Source organism: Coenobita brevimanus, chromosome 39 (assembly GCF_032717465.1).
Source record: "Coenobita brevimanus isolate Jiangsu-jjx chromosome 39, ASM3271746v2, whole genome shotgun sequence".
NCBI lineage: Eukaryota > Metazoa > Arthropoda > Malacostraca > Decapoda > Coenobitidae > Coenobita > Coenobita brevimanus.
In genome coordinates, this window is record NC_136992.1 from 27,520,715 (window position 1) to 27,538,645 (window position 17,931).

The window sequence follows — 17,931 nt, forward strand, 5'->3', positions numbered from 1 at the left end:
CTCTTTGGAATGGCCTTGACAGAGATGCCTCCAAAATACTCCTCTCTTCCACAAAACATACAGTCTTCCTTTCAGATGGGAAATGGACACAGCGGAGGCTGTCATGCAGTACTGGTATCAAAAATATACCCAGACAATGGAGCTGGCTAGTTATACAAACACCCATTAACTCTGTTCCATCAACCCAACTCAGGCAGGTACGCTGCAGTGCCAGGTCAAAGCTGTGATCCTGAAGCATTACCCTCAATCTCACTTTCAGAGACTTCTTAAGCACCCAGTGTTTATACATTCTGTGAATCTGTCTATACCAAAAGGTGAACAAGGTGGGGATATACGGTACACTACTATGTAAGAAGCAAAATCAGATGGCAAAGAAGGTTGGATTTGAGTTTCTACTGGTACTGCTGTGGAGTAGTATTAGCAGAGAAAGAAAGAAAGAAAGGTGAGTCCAGGTTAGGGATTTTAAAAGTCAGTTTCACAATTAAGGAGAAGTATGGGATAGATGAAATGATTACTGTACTTAAAAAAAAAATTACAATGTTCGAAGATAAGTGGTGGTTAATATAACTGAGCTCAACAGTAGTGGGAAAAAAATAGATATGTACAGTTTACTGTACGTACTACATGATGTAGTGTACTAAGTACTGGCACCCACTATCCATTCACTTAATATACCAGTATTGCTGTCTTAGGGTAGCATACTTCTACACCGGGTGACAAGCTAAAATGATTTCTGTAACCCAGAAAACTGCTCACAATATTGGATGGTGACTATGTAACCCATAAAAAGATACTCCATGGTCTAGTGGGTTATGGCATTCCAACAGAGATGGCTCATATGGGTTTAAATCCCATGGGTTTAAATCTTAAAAAAAAAATAATAATAATATAATAATATATATATCATCATCATCATCATCATCAGCTGTTTGAGTATCCACTGCAGGACCGGCCTATCCCGACCGAAGTCGGGACGATACAGCCAATGTATCTCTACCAAGTGGCTTAGGCTGTCTAGTAGAGATTGTATGTAGAGTGAGAAGTGCTTGTTAGTGTAATTGTCGTGTTGGAGTGGCTTTGGATGTGTGTGTAGTCTGTAAACCAAGTGTAATCGGCCCGTGCAAGCCGACTGGGTGCAAGCATACTTTATAGTAAGCGACACTGGTTCAACCACAGCACCCCAGCTGTCCGCCAATGTAGTACATGGCCGGGTGAACACTCCCAAAGTTTATTACCCCGGCGGGGGGGGGAACCCTGGCTCACCCGTGTGCGAAACGCACACTCTACCACAGAGGCTCCAATATATATATATATATATATATATATATCATAATAATATTGTAATCTACATGACAGCTTCCTAATCTCTTAAAAGGTTGTTTACACTAAAAACACATAATCAAGAATCACTGATACTGTACTTAAAAACAAAATATCCTTTTATTCCCAAGGCAGTAATAGTACTGTTATCGCTGTCACTCTAGGTTATTCTGAATGTGATTCCAGTAGACTGCAGGCTTTAGTTTTCCCATTTCTGAAGTCTACCCTCCCCTTTCAGGGGACACGGAGGGAACTGAGGGACACTTGCACAGCCAAGTAATGCTGTCGTTCGGCCATGTCAGTGCCACCACATAAAGCGTCCCTCTCCGGCACCTACCCCCACGATGAAACATATTTTTACAAGCAAGCTAAAGTTTAAGTTACTGGTATTCATTTAAACTAACTGATACTCACCATTATAAATACAGATGAACGGACAATCTATTTGAAGTGGACAGGGCTACCTTCTGTAAAAAGAACATAATATCAGCACACAGTACTAATATAACTACTTAACAACACTGATATCATATAATACACAAAAGAGTTAGTTTATCTGAGGGGCATGATGAATGTGGGACGAGCAGAAATCAGCTACATCGGTAAAGTGGACAGAGAAAATGTTGGGATCTGCTGCTTTTCCTGACTACAAAGGGACTCTCCTTTTATGCCAAGGATACTCTGTAAAATGTGTGAGAAGTATTAATAATTATGGTAGGAAGACTTGGCCTAGAAGAGGATGCATGAAGACTGGAATGCAAACATGAAAATGTTATGGCAGATGAGCAGTCTTACGAAGTGACAGAACTAAGAACAGTATGCTATGATATAAGAAACATCAGAGAGGTAGGAAAAACTACTACCAGTATTGTGGGTTGAGATGGTTTGCTTATGCTGAGGAGAAAGAAGGATGACTGACTCAGGAGGCCTACAGGTGAGAAAGTGGAGAACAGAATTCCCAGAGACAGAAGGAAGATGTGGGGCGAAATCCTGCATGGAGACCTCCTAGACAGTGGACTGAACAGGGAAATGACTCAAGACTGCAACAAGTGGAGATCTGCCATTAGCTGAAAGAACCTACATATGCCAGCATGGTCAATGATCTCTCTATGTAAATGTAAACTGATTTAATATAAAGCAATCAAGCAATAATTCAGTCACCTGATGTCATGTTTCCTCTATAAGAAATCCTCATAATGAGGGTGGCTGTACTGTAGTACGGTATAGCTAATTCCTTCTCAACAGCTGCATGAAACTGTAGGGAAAAATGAATCTCACATGTATAAAAATATCTGTAAAACAGTAAGAGTCTCATACTGTATTTCAACTCTATGCACTTATGGCTACATGCTTCCCACCCTGAATGATGAATGCTTTGCTAGTTATCAATTCTGCAGCCACATTTCACTCTCATGGTGGTGCTGCACCTCCCAGGGTTGATGGTAGTTACTGTATTAGTTCAAATACTATACAACAAACAAAAAGGTATAAAAGTGACCCCAGAAAAAAGAAAAATCTGGTAAGAACATGACTTCAGATTGTTTCAGCCAGACCACTGGATGAGTAATATTAAAGGAAATGGGTTTTCTTTACTAGTCATCAACAATTAAAACAAACTGCCTCAACATGTAATGACAGCACCAAACATAGCCACGTTTAATTACGGATATGATAAACATATATACATGAAGTAGGGTAAGGCTGGTAATGCTCAAAAGTGGAGAACATTAAATAATCTCTTCTTGTTCTCCCATGATAAATAAATGGGTAAGCACTGATAAGAGAGAGAGGACTTCTTTTTTTTTCCCCAGTATTACTACATAAGCATTATTATATAACCATTATTACAGTTAATCTACCTTAACTTAACTGGAATTTTCATCATTTTGCAGCTGATTTCCCATAACTTTAGTTCAGTGGCAGAGTAAGGTGATGCTACGGCTCCACATTCTTTCTGCAGCACTTCTTAATGACTTATACCATATTTTAGTGTTATTCACTGACTACAAATCAATGCTTAAGACAGAGAGATGGCATTTTTTTACTAGGTTCAATAAGAAAACAGTACAAGAAAGCACTTTTGGCTACTACAGGAAATACTTCTTACCTCTGTGCTCAAAGGTATCTAATGAGCCTAAGATGAAGTATTTAGGACTAAGCAGACCACCTCAGTGCTTGAATCATGAAACACAAATCTCCAATCAACAAATAACAATGTGGATCAGTAAGCATTAAAACAGGCCAAACGTTGAGCCAGGAAGATCCCTTATCACATAACCTAGCAGTGTCAAGGCCGGGATTACAGACTCCAACCTACCCTTCCCACAGTTATCTTTATGACTATCCTATACATTTCCGACCCAAAATGAGTTCTGAGCTAATTCGAGAGAAACTGGATTCATTGCAGGCAAACTGGGTGTAAGATAAACATGTATTTCTTGTTTATTTTACTTTATCACCGTCCCTCTCGTCATGGCTGTCGCTACCATTCATTATCTACAGCAATTTTTTAAAAAGTTATAAACAACCTTGACTCGGTTTTCACACAGCAGCAAAAAGTTTAGGGCTGGAGGAGACTGTTACCTGGTGAACTTGAGGGAAAGAGTCATTTTAGTGGAGTGATTTAGTGGAAAACCAGTGCCTGCCTCAGTGGCTTCGCGTCCTTGTGTTTGACAGACGACAACACTCATTTTATATGCCTATTTAATTACCACAGTAATGGTACCCATTCAATTATTAATAATTTTTACAAGGTTAACATGTGATTTATATCAATACTTCTTTCATATTGTAAGTCTACAGATGAACATGAATGTTATTCCAAATAAGATTTTTTATTTTTACAACAAAAATGATAACCATCGCTTTTTAAAAATAACAAAAACATTAAGAGCATATGAATAAGTTAATTACGTAAGTTATGGACTTTAATATTTTTGTTCACGCAACTACGAAAGCAAATCTCCAGTCGCCATATTGCCGAGGTCAAAACAATACCGAGGAGGGTACGTAGGTTCTGGAAGATTTAATCAAATTAATAACCTGTATATGCTTGTAGTTTGGTAAATACCAGTGTTGGTATTTCAATAAGCAGAAGTGTACCAGGTTTGAGCTGCAGAGACAGTAAAGGTAAGAAATATGCTTTGTACCATAAAGTAATGTATCCTTCGGCCTGTCTTCGTGGGTCTCACGTCGCTGAACCATTAGATGTATTGGCTGAAGCTGCATTGTTAGGAGAATATTTGTGTTCTGTCTGACAGGTTTTGCTCTTGATCGTGCAGTAGACTGAATAAGTATGTGATTTTTTTTTTTTTTTTTAGCTTCGAGGGGATGGATGTTTTTAAATCAACTTTTGTCCTGTGTTCATTATCAGCTCCATTTTTGTTTTGGTTGCTCTACAGCCTGGTGACCCAGGACCCTATTCGCCAAATATGAAGCCGATGATCCTTTTTCAGAAATATGAGCTTTTCTTACAACTTCATTGTTTTTCTTTAATTTGCATGAATTTAGTGTTTCTGAAGGGCACTAGTAAGAAACACCTTTCTGCCTTAACTTAGGCTCTCCAGCTCAACACCTAATCCCATTCTTGGTGAGGTGTCAAAGCCTGTCGCCCTTGTTGAGCTGCAGGCCTCACATGAGGTACAGTTTACATTGGTTATTAAAGAGTCACTTAAGGGAAGTAATATATATACTGGGTAATTGTTTACCAAACAGGTGTGTCGATTCCAACTAAATTATAACAGACTCACAGACTCAAGGAAAGTAATTTTGGTACATGTGCAATACAGATAGGAAAATGTTGAGTTTTGACTGCAGAAAGTGATTGAAAAACAAACAACAAACCAAAGATAATTCTTTACCAAACAGGCACAGCAATTCCACCTATAGTATAACAAACCCACAATCTCAGGGCAAGTAATTTTGGTACTTATGCAACACAGACAGTTAACTGCTGAATTGTGATTGGAGAAAAAATATATATACCTTTTCTGGGGGGTATTTAAGGAAGTAGCCAGGTCTCTTGCAGCAGTGTTTAATGACAATCTCCATGTGGCTGCTTTGTTTACCAACCATCACTCTGACTGGATGCGTCAGTGTATCCTGTGTCAAACTATGGGAATCTTAATGATTTAACCAGACCCAACCTAACTTTCATTTGACAGCCAGCTTTCAAATTTAAAAATCTGCATTAGGAATGTTAAATATGGCCAGCTTCTGGTAGACGCTGGCGGAATATTAATGCATTCTAAATCCTCATTTATAGCTTTCAGAGATAAGTTTATAAAAATGCCCAGTAGGCTAGCTGTGGTAATCAACGAAAAATGACAAGTAACCTGTGAAAGACTCTTATCAATAGAAAATATGAAAAGGCCATGCCCATTTGGTCAGGAATTAATAAAACTAAATACTGTATACCTATTTTGGGATATTTAAGGAAGTGGCTATCACGTGTGGCAATGTTTACTGATGATATCTCTGACTGGCTGCATTGTTTGCCAACCATCGCCCCAACTGGACTCATCATTGTATCAAACATACTCAAATGTAGGCAAGGAAAGAAAACACTAATAACCATGTCAAAGCTCTGGGAAACGTAGTGATTTAATCAAACCTAACCTAATCTAACTTTTGGCAGCCAGCTTTTAGATTCAGAAACGTACATTAGGAATATTAGATATGGTTACTGGTAGACATCGGCAGAGTATTTGCGCATTCTAAAGCCTCACTTACAGCTTTTAGGAATAAGTTTATAAAAATGCCCAGTATCTGTGGTAATCCAGGAAAAATTACAAGTAACCTGTGAAAGACTCATTTCAATAGGAAGTATATACGGTATATATGGAAGGGCTGCACCCATCTGGTGAAGAATTGATAACTACTGTACTGTACAGAGAATTAGCCTGGCTTGGGTTAATGCAGTTTCTCATGAGCTTTTTGGATTCAAGGTACCATCTGTACTTCCTTATCCAGAGATATTAAATATTTTGTGAGCATAGCCTTCAATACAGCCAATCACACCCGGTGACATCTCACAGATACTCACAGAAGAGCTTCTGGAAGAGGCTTACACCTGTGACTCCAGCTCATCTGCACTGCCCAACTTTTGACAATGGATGTGTGTGGTGGAGATTAGCGCTTTATAATCAAATTTCTGTTCTTGATTGGCCTGATCACAATTTAGCCTTCTGTATATGAAGTAATGAGCAAACTGCCAGCATTACAAGGCACCTCTATGCAATGATACTCACAATAATCATTTTTAAATTCAATGAGTTATTTAAGAGGAGCCTGTGGAGTCACATGGAGAGACAGGCTGATGAATGAGGATATAAAGGAGCGTTGTGGTGTTGATGTTGATGTGATAGGAAGCATTATGAGGAACACACTGAGGTGGTTTGGCCATGTGGAGAGGATGGAGGGTGAAAGACTGACGAAGAGAGTGTATGTGAGTGAGGTGGAGGGGGAAAGAGGGAGGGGGAGGCTGAGGATGAGATGGAGGGATGGGGTGGAGAGGTATATGAGAGAGGGGTGTGTGAGTTGGGAGCAGGGCAGTGAAATGGCGGGGGACAGGGCGACTTGGAGGCGATTTGTTTGTGGCCACCCCAAACAGGATTGAGGCGTCTGGCAATAGATAGATAGAAATTCAATCAGGATGCTTTTAATTCCACCTTCATGTACAAAAGTATGCCTCGACCTTCATCACTGAACACATTTTTTTTCAACTACAGGTATTTCATATCCTTTGAGCTTACATTCAGAAACAAGCCTTTCATATCTTAAATGTTTTGGTTTTACTCCATACGAACCATTATACATTTCTGGTTTATGTGCCATCATCCATGACCTTGTTGTGAGTTCCAGAATTTTATCCTTATTAAATATGTCAGCATTACCAAACAATAAAAAGTTTCCCAGCACCAATTTCACTTGTGTAGCTATTTACATTATGTTGTTGAAGGATTTCCCTCTTTGTTACCTGATCTCACTTCCTCTTGTTTACTTCTTCATCCAGTAGTTTTACGATTCTTCGCTTCCTTGGTGGTCCCTGTACTACATGCTTCTCCATTGTTGCTTCAATTTTTTTTGCTTCCCTCCTTAATGATGTTTCATGTTCTGCTTCTCTCAGTGTCTTATCGTGAACCACGCTCACATCCATATACTCCTGATTTCATTGCAGTTTACGTATAGTTTTGAACAGCTCGTTCATAAATTAAAGATTTGTGAATGCCTTATGCATAGACCTAGGCCTCTTTCCATCAGCTGACACCATACCCAGTCTTACCACTTTATTGACTTTGTCTGATTGAATGGTAACATTACATACACTGGGTAATTTCAGTAGCCTACAGTACGTTGTTTTTGTCATGCTCGTTCCATTCATGGTGTACCTCGGATTGTGGTTCAGGTACTCCAGAAATCACTGTGTTATTTTCTCTTCTTTTCATTTATTTCTTCAATTAACCTTCTGACTATCCCATCATTACTACTGTCAACCATTACTTCAGTCTGATGGCCTGCACCAGTACCAGTAGGCCTGATACTATCAGTCATCTTTGTAGGCCTGTCATTGATTTTTTTCTTCCATGCTAACTGCCCGAACCTCCATACTACAAATCATTTCTCCAACATCCAAAATCTTGGGCCTGTTGCCTTCCGCAATTTCAGTGCTCACTACATGTCTAATTTCAAGTTCACTTAATCTTTTAGTCAACTCCTCATTCCCATCCAGTGATTTTCTGTATCAAGAATCTCTGGTACTCCCTGGTGAATTTATTCTCCCCAGCATCATCTGTTATAATTATTTGTCACTCATTCCATGCCCCCCCCCTTCTCTCTCTCTCTCTCGATTGGATAGGTCGCTCTGTCCTTCTGTCGTCCATACTAACCTGCCTCACTCTACCTAACCCTGCCTTTGGATGTCACTGTACAGCATAGTGCATGCACTGTACAGTTTACAGTACAACACTGTGATATTTGATCATGCTTATTACAATATTCAGTGATGTTTTTCTGTGAGTGGAGAGTTGTACAGTACAATTACAGGGTTTTACAGAGGGGATTAGATCACCTTTGGGGTGGGTTGGGGAGGGTATTGCATCAGTCTCCATCAATATGTCACCTTTCACCACCTGCTTGTCCTCTGTGCATCAGGTAATCGAGAGTTTACTGTAATACATTAGTTTATTAAGTGCACTTAAAGGATAATTTTTTTGTTACAGTTCAGTAACCAGTCATGTCCCACTTCATTGACTCTGAAGCTGAGGAAAGTGAAGAGGAGGAGGAGGAGTATGCTGAATCTGAAAAGAAAAAGTTGAAGAAGCTAACAACTACGGTAGAGGATTCCTCAGAGGAGGAGGAGGAGGATGGTAAGCCCAACATCACCTTATAGTTCTGTATCTATTGTATAAGTTAGATATATATTACTGTACTCATACTTACGTCACCAGTACAGTTTGTTCATAAAAATTAAGGATGTGAGTGTTTGGGTTCTTCATTTTGAAATTTTGTTTATTGTGCACAGTATCTTCTTACAGACTGTATTGATATAATTTGAATTGATTGTTAGAGCTTGAATGATGTAAACACAATAGGTTTGTGCAAATCAAGTACCAGCATTTTATGTATACTATGGTAGCTGTGTGTGTGGATGTATTCCCCCCCCCCCAGCCCAGAGAATTAACATGGCTGGGGTTAACCCCTTTAACCCATTTTTCTTTTCTAATACTGGAGATAACAGACTTATGGTAGAATCCTCAGGATGAACATATTTATAGAAATATTAATTTTCCCTTATACCTGTGATAGCAGTATGTATACAATTATTGCTTCATAAATGTATTAGCTGTTATTACCACTGACTCATAGTTAAGAGCAGTATTCCTTATCAGCCACAGATAAAGAAATTGTTATGTTAAAGTATAGCTCTTGTTATATGTCAGGAATGTTTTCCAAATTATTACAACTTTTCCATACAACCAGTACAGTGTTGCAGTGAGGAAAATTGGTAAATCATCCCAATAGGTAGAGGTGGAACATTCATATTCAGTCTTGTAATTTGTTGTGCAGTCATGAAAAGTGCAGCATATGATGACTTACTCAGCAAGTCTGTCTATTTTATTTATTTTTTCATCATCATCATCTAATCCTGTGTTGCTCCATAAGGAGCATAGGAGCCTGGGGCTAGGCAAGTTTGTCCTAACATTTAAGATGAGAGTGACTAACCACACTCATCCCTGAATGGCATTACGTGAGCAGTAAACCCCAACCACCTCTTGGATATACCGTAAACCTACACCAGCTCAGTCTGATTGGAGCACCTTTATTTATTATTATTATTATTTTTTTTTTTCTTTAATGCTGAATTTTCAGTTTCTCCAATTTAGATCAACAATTAAAAAAAAAAAAAAATGCAGTATTTTAGAACACGTCCCTGATTTAGAACAAGACTATCAGTATACTATACCATACTTGTTGGCTACAGTATACAGTAAAATTGGTGCTCTGATTCATTGTATACCTTACTTCAGGCATATAGTACCGTATACAGTACAATTGGTACTTTGATTCACTGTATACCATGCTTTAATCATACAGTATGTGGTCAGGTGGGTGCTCTGATTCATCACTACCATCACACATTTGTATTTAGCTCTGGATACTTTAGATTAATAGTCTTCAGTAACCCCTTAACAGTGCCAAAAAGTAATGGTTGTGGATTTTAGTCATCAGACAGTTAGGATAGTTGTTAAGGAATTAATCCTGCAATATTAGTGGCATGCCCTAAGTTTGAATAAAATTGTCTCAGATGAGGAAAAGATCCGTGAAGAGAACAAAGGCTTCATCAATGATGACGAGGAAGAGGAGGGGTCAGGGTCAGACAGTGAGATAGAAGGGAAGAGAAAACGAAAAGATGAAGATGATGATGATGACCTTGAAGAGGATGATCTGGAGGAGGATGACCTGGCACTGATTGAAGAGAACATTGGTGTGAAACTTGATAGAAAGGTGAGTCAGGTGATAAATTGTTTTACTGGGGCAGAACCAGGAATATTTTTGAGGTGTTCATCCATCCATCCATCCATCCAATCCTCCGTTGCCCCATGAGGAGCGTAGGAGCCCAGGGCTAGGCAAGTTGGTCCTGACATTTAAGATGAGAGTGACCAGCCTCATTCATCCCTGAGTGACATTATGCAAGCAATAAACCCCAGCCATCCCTTGGATATGAACCTTCACTGGCTCAGTCCAGTTGGAGGACTGTAATTACCCACTAAACTACCAGGCACCGAAATTTGGTTACATGGTTACCACTCAGCCTAGGAAATGGTTTCCTGGTGTACAGGAAATCATTTGGCGTGTCACTTAGTGTAGAGTCACTCAGAGGCAGAAGGAAGAGGAAAGAATGAAGGAAAGAAAGCATTTTATTAGTTGTTGCCCATGTCATTTTTTTAGGTGTTACTCATATAATTTTCCAAATAATGAGGGTCTGGGACCCTCTTATCATCAGCCAATTAAGTATTAATGTTCATTAACATATGGTAATGGAGTATATTGGAAAGATACTATACTGTGTGTGTGTGTCTTCCCATTAACCCCTTCCCCTCAATGCTGCTTATACATCATCATAACCTTCCAGACCACACATACCCTGACACCCCTGTGTTGTCATATATCAGTGCTACTAGAGGGGTTCGTTTATTATGCTAGGGCGTTTCATATTGGCTAGTAAGTGTTACTGAGGATGAAATAAGCTCCATCTGCTACTTTTTTCAGCCAGTCCCAATATATTTATGGATGGCCATGTGATTGCTGGCATCCTGGTAGTAACACTGCATGCTGCCATGATCAGTCTTTGCTGTGAATCATAGGAGAGTGTTTTGTTGTTCCTTCCACAGTGAATTATGGCTGAATCACAGACTGTATTTGAGGAATCTCACGATTCCTTGATTATGAGGAGTATTAGCCATTGGTGCAAGATTCAGTTATTGATGACTTGTCCAGTGGAAAACTTGAGAGTGATGAATTTGATGATATTAAAATGAAAGACATCAATGGTGGCTGGCAACTGATAAATGACATATCAGATGACTCACATCCCAACCTATCTATTTATCTATCTATTGCCAGACGCCACAATCTCGTTTGGGGTGGCCACAAACAAATCGCCTCCAAGTCGCCCTGTCCCCCGCCATTTCACTGCCCTGCTCCCAACTCACACCCCCCTCTCTCATATACCTCTCCACCCCATCTCTCCATCTCATCCTCGGCCTCCCCCTCCCTCTTCCTCCCTCCACCTCACTAACATACACTCTCTTCGTCAGTCTTTCACCCTCCATCCTCTCCACATGGCCAAACCACCTCAATGTGTTCCTCATAACGCATCCTATCACATCCACATCCACACCACAACGCTCCTTTATATCCTCATTCGTCAGCCTGTCTCTCCATGTGACTCCACAAGCTCCTCTTAAATAACTCCTTTCCACTGCTGTCACTCTTGACTTGTGTCCTTCCAACAACGTCCAAGCTTCACTTCCATACGTTAGAGTTGGTATCACAATACTGTCATGTAGTAACTTTTTCCCTTCCATGCTCACTTCCCTGTTTCTTATCACTGCTTTCAAAGAACCAGCAACCTTTCTTCCCTGCTGTACCCTTTCAAGCACTTCACCCTCCAAACCTCCATCCTTACTCATCACACTACCCAAGTACTTAAACGTACTCACATTTTCCAATTCCTCACCATCCAACCTCGCTGTACATTCACTGACTTCACCTCTCTCAAAGACCATCACTTTACTCTTCGCTACATTCACCTTTAGACCTTTAGATTCCGTTTCTTACACACTCTCCCAAACTCATCCACCAAGCCTTGCAGCTCCGCTTCGTCTTCACTCAACAACACAGTATCATCTGCAAACAACAGTACAGGGAGTTTCCAAACACTATCCTCCCTCACCAGGGCCACTCCAACATCCACTACCCTACCTTGTACCTCTTTTATTACCCCATCCATTTACAGATTGAACAACCAAGGAGACATGACACATCCCTGTTTCAACCCAACTTTCAAAGAGAAAAATTCACTTAGTTCACCATCCACACGCACTGCAGCCTTCGCACCATCGTACATACTCTTTACAGCATTCAACAACTTCCATCTACTCCATATATTCTTAACACTTTCCACAATCCTTGTCTATCCACCCTGTCATATGCTTTCTCCAAATCCATGAAAGCCGCATACAACTTCTTTCCCTTCTCTAGAAACTTTTCCACTAAAGATCTAAGAATGAATATCTGATCTATACAACCTCTTCCCTTCCTAAAGCCTCCCTGTTCTTCTCCAACTAATTTCTCTGTTCTTTCTCTAACTCTGTCAATAAGTATCCTACCATACACTTTTCCTATTATACTAAGAAGACAAATGCCCCTATGATTACCACACACTTCTTTTTCCCCTTTTCCCTTGTACAAGGGAATAATTATACCTGACTTCCAATCCTCTGGGACTCTACCTTCCTCCCAGGCCAATCTGCACATCTTCCATATCCATTCTACTACTATCTCTCCCCCATGCTTCAGCATTTCACCACACACTCCCTCAATTCCTGGGGCTTTCCCCGATTTAACTTTCTTCATTGCTTCCACAACTTCTATCCTACTGATTTCTTCCTGTCTTCTCACCTCCCTCCTTCTCTCAGCCATGCCCCAGCCACTTATACTCACATTACTTCCATCCTCTATGTTCAACAATTCCTTAAAGTGTTCTCTCCATCTGCTCACTTTTTCTCCCTTCTCCACTAGTAATCTACCATTTTTATCATTCACACCCCTGCTAACTTCAGTTCCACCCTGTCTTACTCTTTTCACCTCTTTCCAGAACATTTTCTTACAGTCCCTCCACTTTACACTCAAATTCCTTCCAAATTCCTCATCCACTCTCTTCTTACTCTCTCTTACTAATCTTTTCACCTCTCTCTTTCTCTCTACATATAACTCTCTCTTCCGCCTCTCAACTTCTTCCACGCCCCTATTTCTCATCCATTCATTGTATGCTTTCTTCTTTTGTGCCACAGCCTGTCTCACCTCTTCAGTCCACCACGCTGTTCCTTGTACCCCCCTCCGTCTTCTCTTCCTTCCACACACCACATCACATGCTGCGCATATTTCTTCTGTAAATATCCTACACACACCTTCCGCGTCTCCCATCTGCTCCAATTCATATTTGCCCAATCGTTCCTCCACTTCTCTCTTATAGTCTGCCTTTTTCTCATCCTCTTGTAACCTTTCCACTCTCCTTGCAACTACTCCTTCCTCTCGTCTTTCCCTTCTTCTATTCCTCCATCTTACTTGCATTCTAATTCTGGCCACCACCAAGTAGTGGTCAGAAAGTCCACTCCCCCAACCTCTATAAACCCAACCACGTACCTGAATTTACGTGTAATTTTTTCTGGCTGAACCCAACATTTAGTGAATCTGAAGTTGTGTCACCTTTGGACTCTTTGAGACTAATTTTTGATGCTGATGTGGTGACGAAGAAATGTGAGTGGACAGATCAGAGGGCAGATAAATTTTTCAATGAACACCCACAGAAAAAGGGTAAAGTAAATAGCATTATATGGTGGCCAGTTTCGGAGAGTGATATGTACACTTTTATTATCCTTTTGTTAGCCATGGAAATAACAAAATTGCCCTGCATTTATGTGTATTGGAGCCAAATATGTTGTATAGTGACCAGGCTTTGTTCTGTCCTGAAGTGATGAGTAGAGACCGGTTTGTCAGCATAATGAAATTCCTACGTTTTTGCAACTGTCAGTGGCACAGCCAAGATGTGCCACAGCGTGGGCCAAGCAGGGGCCAGAAGGCCAAGAAAATGTAGACCTAGATGTGAGTTCAGAGGCAGTGTTTCTGATAAGTAAATACATTGATTTAATTTTTATTTATATAATCTTTCACTGCTTTGTTTTGTTTATGATAAAGCTAATAAAAAATATCTTGATTTATATTATTTTTATTACAAACACATGCAGTGGCAGATTCAGTCTAACACACATACACTCATGGGCCTATACTTGCATGCACACGTATACAGAAACATACAAAGCACCATAGCTATTTCCGCAAGATAGCAGCTTTTCCCTGGAAAAGCAGTGTGGGGGAACGAACTGGGGAAGCCTCGTACAGGGTACCATATGAGATTGTTCACTCTCATGGCAAAGGGGTTCAGCAGCATTTGCATTTGTAGGTATAAGTCTTCCATTTCAGCTGTTCATGGTACAGTATTAAGCTATGTCGGGTAATATTATATTTTTTTCTGATAACACTCGCAGAAAAAGTTCAAGCGTCTGAAGCGAATAGAAGATGAAGATTCTGATGCCAATGAAGACGATGTGCAGGGACAGATTAGGAAGGAGATCTTCATGGGATCAGGTGATGTGAGTATGATTTTATGTGTTATAGCTTTTTTCTCATTGACATCACACATTATAATTTAATAAGTCCATTTTATAAGTCACCTTTTTTGGTTCAACTCTTTTATTATTTATCCCTTGAATCCAGTGACTTTCCCCCCCCTCCCCCTACTGCCAGGCCACCTTACTCAGCTTAAATAAGACTTTTTGAACTGGAGTAGATAGTTGTAGCCTTCATTAACCCCGTCAGTGCAGGAAGCTTTTCCCAAGTTGAATGAAATACTGTAATCAAGTACTGGGTATTAGCTTAAAAAAAAAAAAATGGTCACTTGATTTAAAGAATGAAGTCCAACCCCAATGAATTGCAGAAAATTTGCCCCCCAAAGTTTTGTTGTTACTTTTGCAGCAGATATTACAGTTTTCTTCAGTTGACTACTAGCTGTATGGAAAGTGTGATATGCAGTACATATCCATGACTTATAAAAAGGACTGACTATATAGTTTTGCTAGTTTTTGCTGATGCAGTATGGGTAAATAAATACTGGTAGTGCATTTGTTTTTAACCCAACAAAGATACCTAACTACTTTTAGCCCAGTTGATGGCCTAGTGTAGTGAGACTGGAGAGCTGAATTGACTTGTAAGTAAATGAGACTCTCTCCTGCCTCATATCTAAGGGCTCCTCTATGTGATGACTGGGTGCCTGTACTATGGCAAAACATGCCACTTACCAGTTTCAAAGCATAGTGATGGTGGCAAAATATGCTATTAACAGCAGATCAGGAGCGGGGATGGTGACTTACTTCATCATGTCTACTTGATCATTTTCCACTCATTTTGTTACAGTGCTCCATCACCACAGGTGCCTAGCCTATGTTTTGTAGATGAATCCAACATTCATTGAAATTCATGGTGCGGCAACCAAGCATTAAAGTTGCGGAAGTGACCCAGTTCTGCTAGGTAAAAGCAAACTGACAATGATGTCCCCCTTTCCTCTTCCTCCCCTTTTTTTGCATTAAGAGTGCTATGTTCTCTTTACACCCAGAGGTGTCTCATAAACTAAATAAATTCGTTTGGCTGTAACAAGAATGGAAAATAAGAAATCATCGGATTGCAAGAGTTGAGGGAGATTATTTTCTCTCTTTTTTTCCCTTCCAGTGTGAATTAAATCTCACTGCATACGTAGGTGGGAAAAAAGTCAGGAGGCTGATAACAGTGATTTAACTTGATTATTATGAGGATGTCTTTTAAATCTTGTTCTTGCTATGTCCAGATGATTATATGCAGCTTTGAAGAGATTTCTGAATGGGAAGTGTTATAACCAGCCTTCATTAACTAATCCTTTTACTGCTATGAAGCAGAACTCTTCTAAACTGAAAAAAATCTAGGAGTAGCAAGAATTAATTTGAAAGACAGTACTATATTGACAGGGTTAACTCCTCTGGTAGGGGGCAGAGCATAGGATGTTAAAGGCATTCATGGTTGTGAAAGGATTAAAGTGAAACTGTTTCAGCATTAGCATGTTTTGAGGTTGTATGCAAGCCTGAGTAGCCAAGCCCCAGGCCTGTATGCTCCAGAAGGGACAGCAAGTGATCAGATAATGGGTAAATAGATATTGATGAGGTTAATTTAGACCATCTAATCCATCCAGTTTGAAAAGTTTCCGAACATGGAAATGTCTAGGTGCCAAATATGCAGTAAAGCAAAAAAGATGTCATCATAACAAAATGGCTTAGTGGTAGAATGCAGCTTTGCTTTTGCTACACTGATACAAATAAAAGCTTATGAAGACACTGCTGCTATTGACGCGTAGCAATGATTTGAACCACACTGCTGTTGAAGCCTAGTGGATTTGAACCTGTATGTCACCTTTCACTGGCTTCCCTCCATCCAGTGGAAAGCGTAGATGTTTGAGCAGAAACCATGGCTTATGAATGTACTAGGCACTATTAAAATGGAAGAATTATACCCACTTGTGGAAATGGGAAGTTAGATCAGTTTTGGCCAAAAGTTGAATCTTTAGGTATGAATAGAGACAAAATTTTGGGTGAGAGTCTATGCATACATGCATGCATGCCTGCTAACATGCATGTTGTATATTTCCCATAAACATTTCCACATTTGGATATAAATTCATCCATTTGAACAGTTCACAGCACTGTGATAAGACACACTTTTAAATTCTTTATTTTTTTTATTTCCCACAACCTGCCATCATTAGGAGGAGAATGTAAGTTGCAAAATTTGTGTCAGTTACCCTATTTAAGGTTACTTTCTACCCTATATTACCACTTTGCTGTGCATCATGGTATTCTTCAGAAGTTCTATTAACCATTTGAGGAGGGTGACATATGTCACACTTTATAAATACAATTTTAATGAACTTAGGAAAGTCTCTCCTCAAAGGATTAATGGTAGCGGATATAATGAAGAGTATTTCTGTGTAATTAAAGATGTATATTTATAGTGCCACTATGTCTGTTGTGTCTTAACTGTCACTGCCTGTGATTCTTAGCAGATTCAGAGTCAGTAATATTTGGTAATGATGTATTTATGTGTTTTTGATAATTGTAGTAGTTATAGGGCACAACATGTAATACACTTACTGTCTAATTTAGGCATACAGACAAATGCCAGAGTATAGGATATTGACATCTTTGTGTGAAGTTATAATCTTTTTTAACCTGGCTGTGTATAGTATATACTGCTTAGTTTACTACAGATGTCACTGCCCTTGATGCACAGGTACACTGAGGACAGTGACAAGGAATAGGGAGGTGAGAATGAAAGTAAAGAAGCTGTTGCATGACAGCATTGTTACACACTCTCTACTGTATAGGAAGTGAGGCATGGACTCTCCTGCAAAGACACAAGAGTGAGGAGTTGAAATTAGTTATTTGATAAGAGCACGTGAGGTTACATTGAGAGCCAAACACACAAATGAGGAAGTTAGGGAGCATTGTGGTATTGATATGGATGTGCTAGAAGGGGTTTGAAGTACTGAGATAGTTTGACAGTTTACAGAAACTGGAGTGTGTGTGGGGGGAGGGGGTAGAGGTAGGCAGAGTATGAAGTATAGGGACAGAGTGGAGAGATATATGAATGAGGGTGGTATAAGATGGAGGGAGAGCAACCTGATTGAGGACAGGGTGACATGGAGGACAGTTTGTTCGTAGCCACCTCCTTGGGGATTAAGGTGTT

General features: G+C 39.8%; 1 protein-coding gene across 2 annotated transcripts in view; it reads left to right on the plus strand.

The window, feature by feature from the left end:
* Positions 1 to 4,294: 4,294 nt before the first annotated feature.
* Spt6 (transcription elongation factor Spt6) overlaps positions 4,295 to 17,931 on the plus strand; it is a 46,825-nt gene continuing 33,188 nt past the window's right edge. The window contains exons 1-4 of one of the 2 annotated variants that reach the window (XM_080270165.1): positions 4,295 to 4,325; positions 8,541 to 8,687; positions 10,127 to 10,326; positions 14,652 to 14,756. In XM_080270165.1, the coding sequence (XP_080126291.1) occupies positions 8,555 to 8,687; positions 10,127 to 10,326; positions 14,652 to 14,756 (438 nt within the window). In that variant the 5' untranslated portion in view covers positions 4,295 to 4,325; positions 8,541 to 8,554. Of the gene's footprint in view, positions 4,326 to 4,398; positions 4,450 to 8,540; positions 8,688 to 10,126; positions 10,327 to 14,651; positions 14,757 to 17,931 lie in introns of those variants that run through there. The other variant, XM_080270164.1, reaches the window with a different exon arrangement.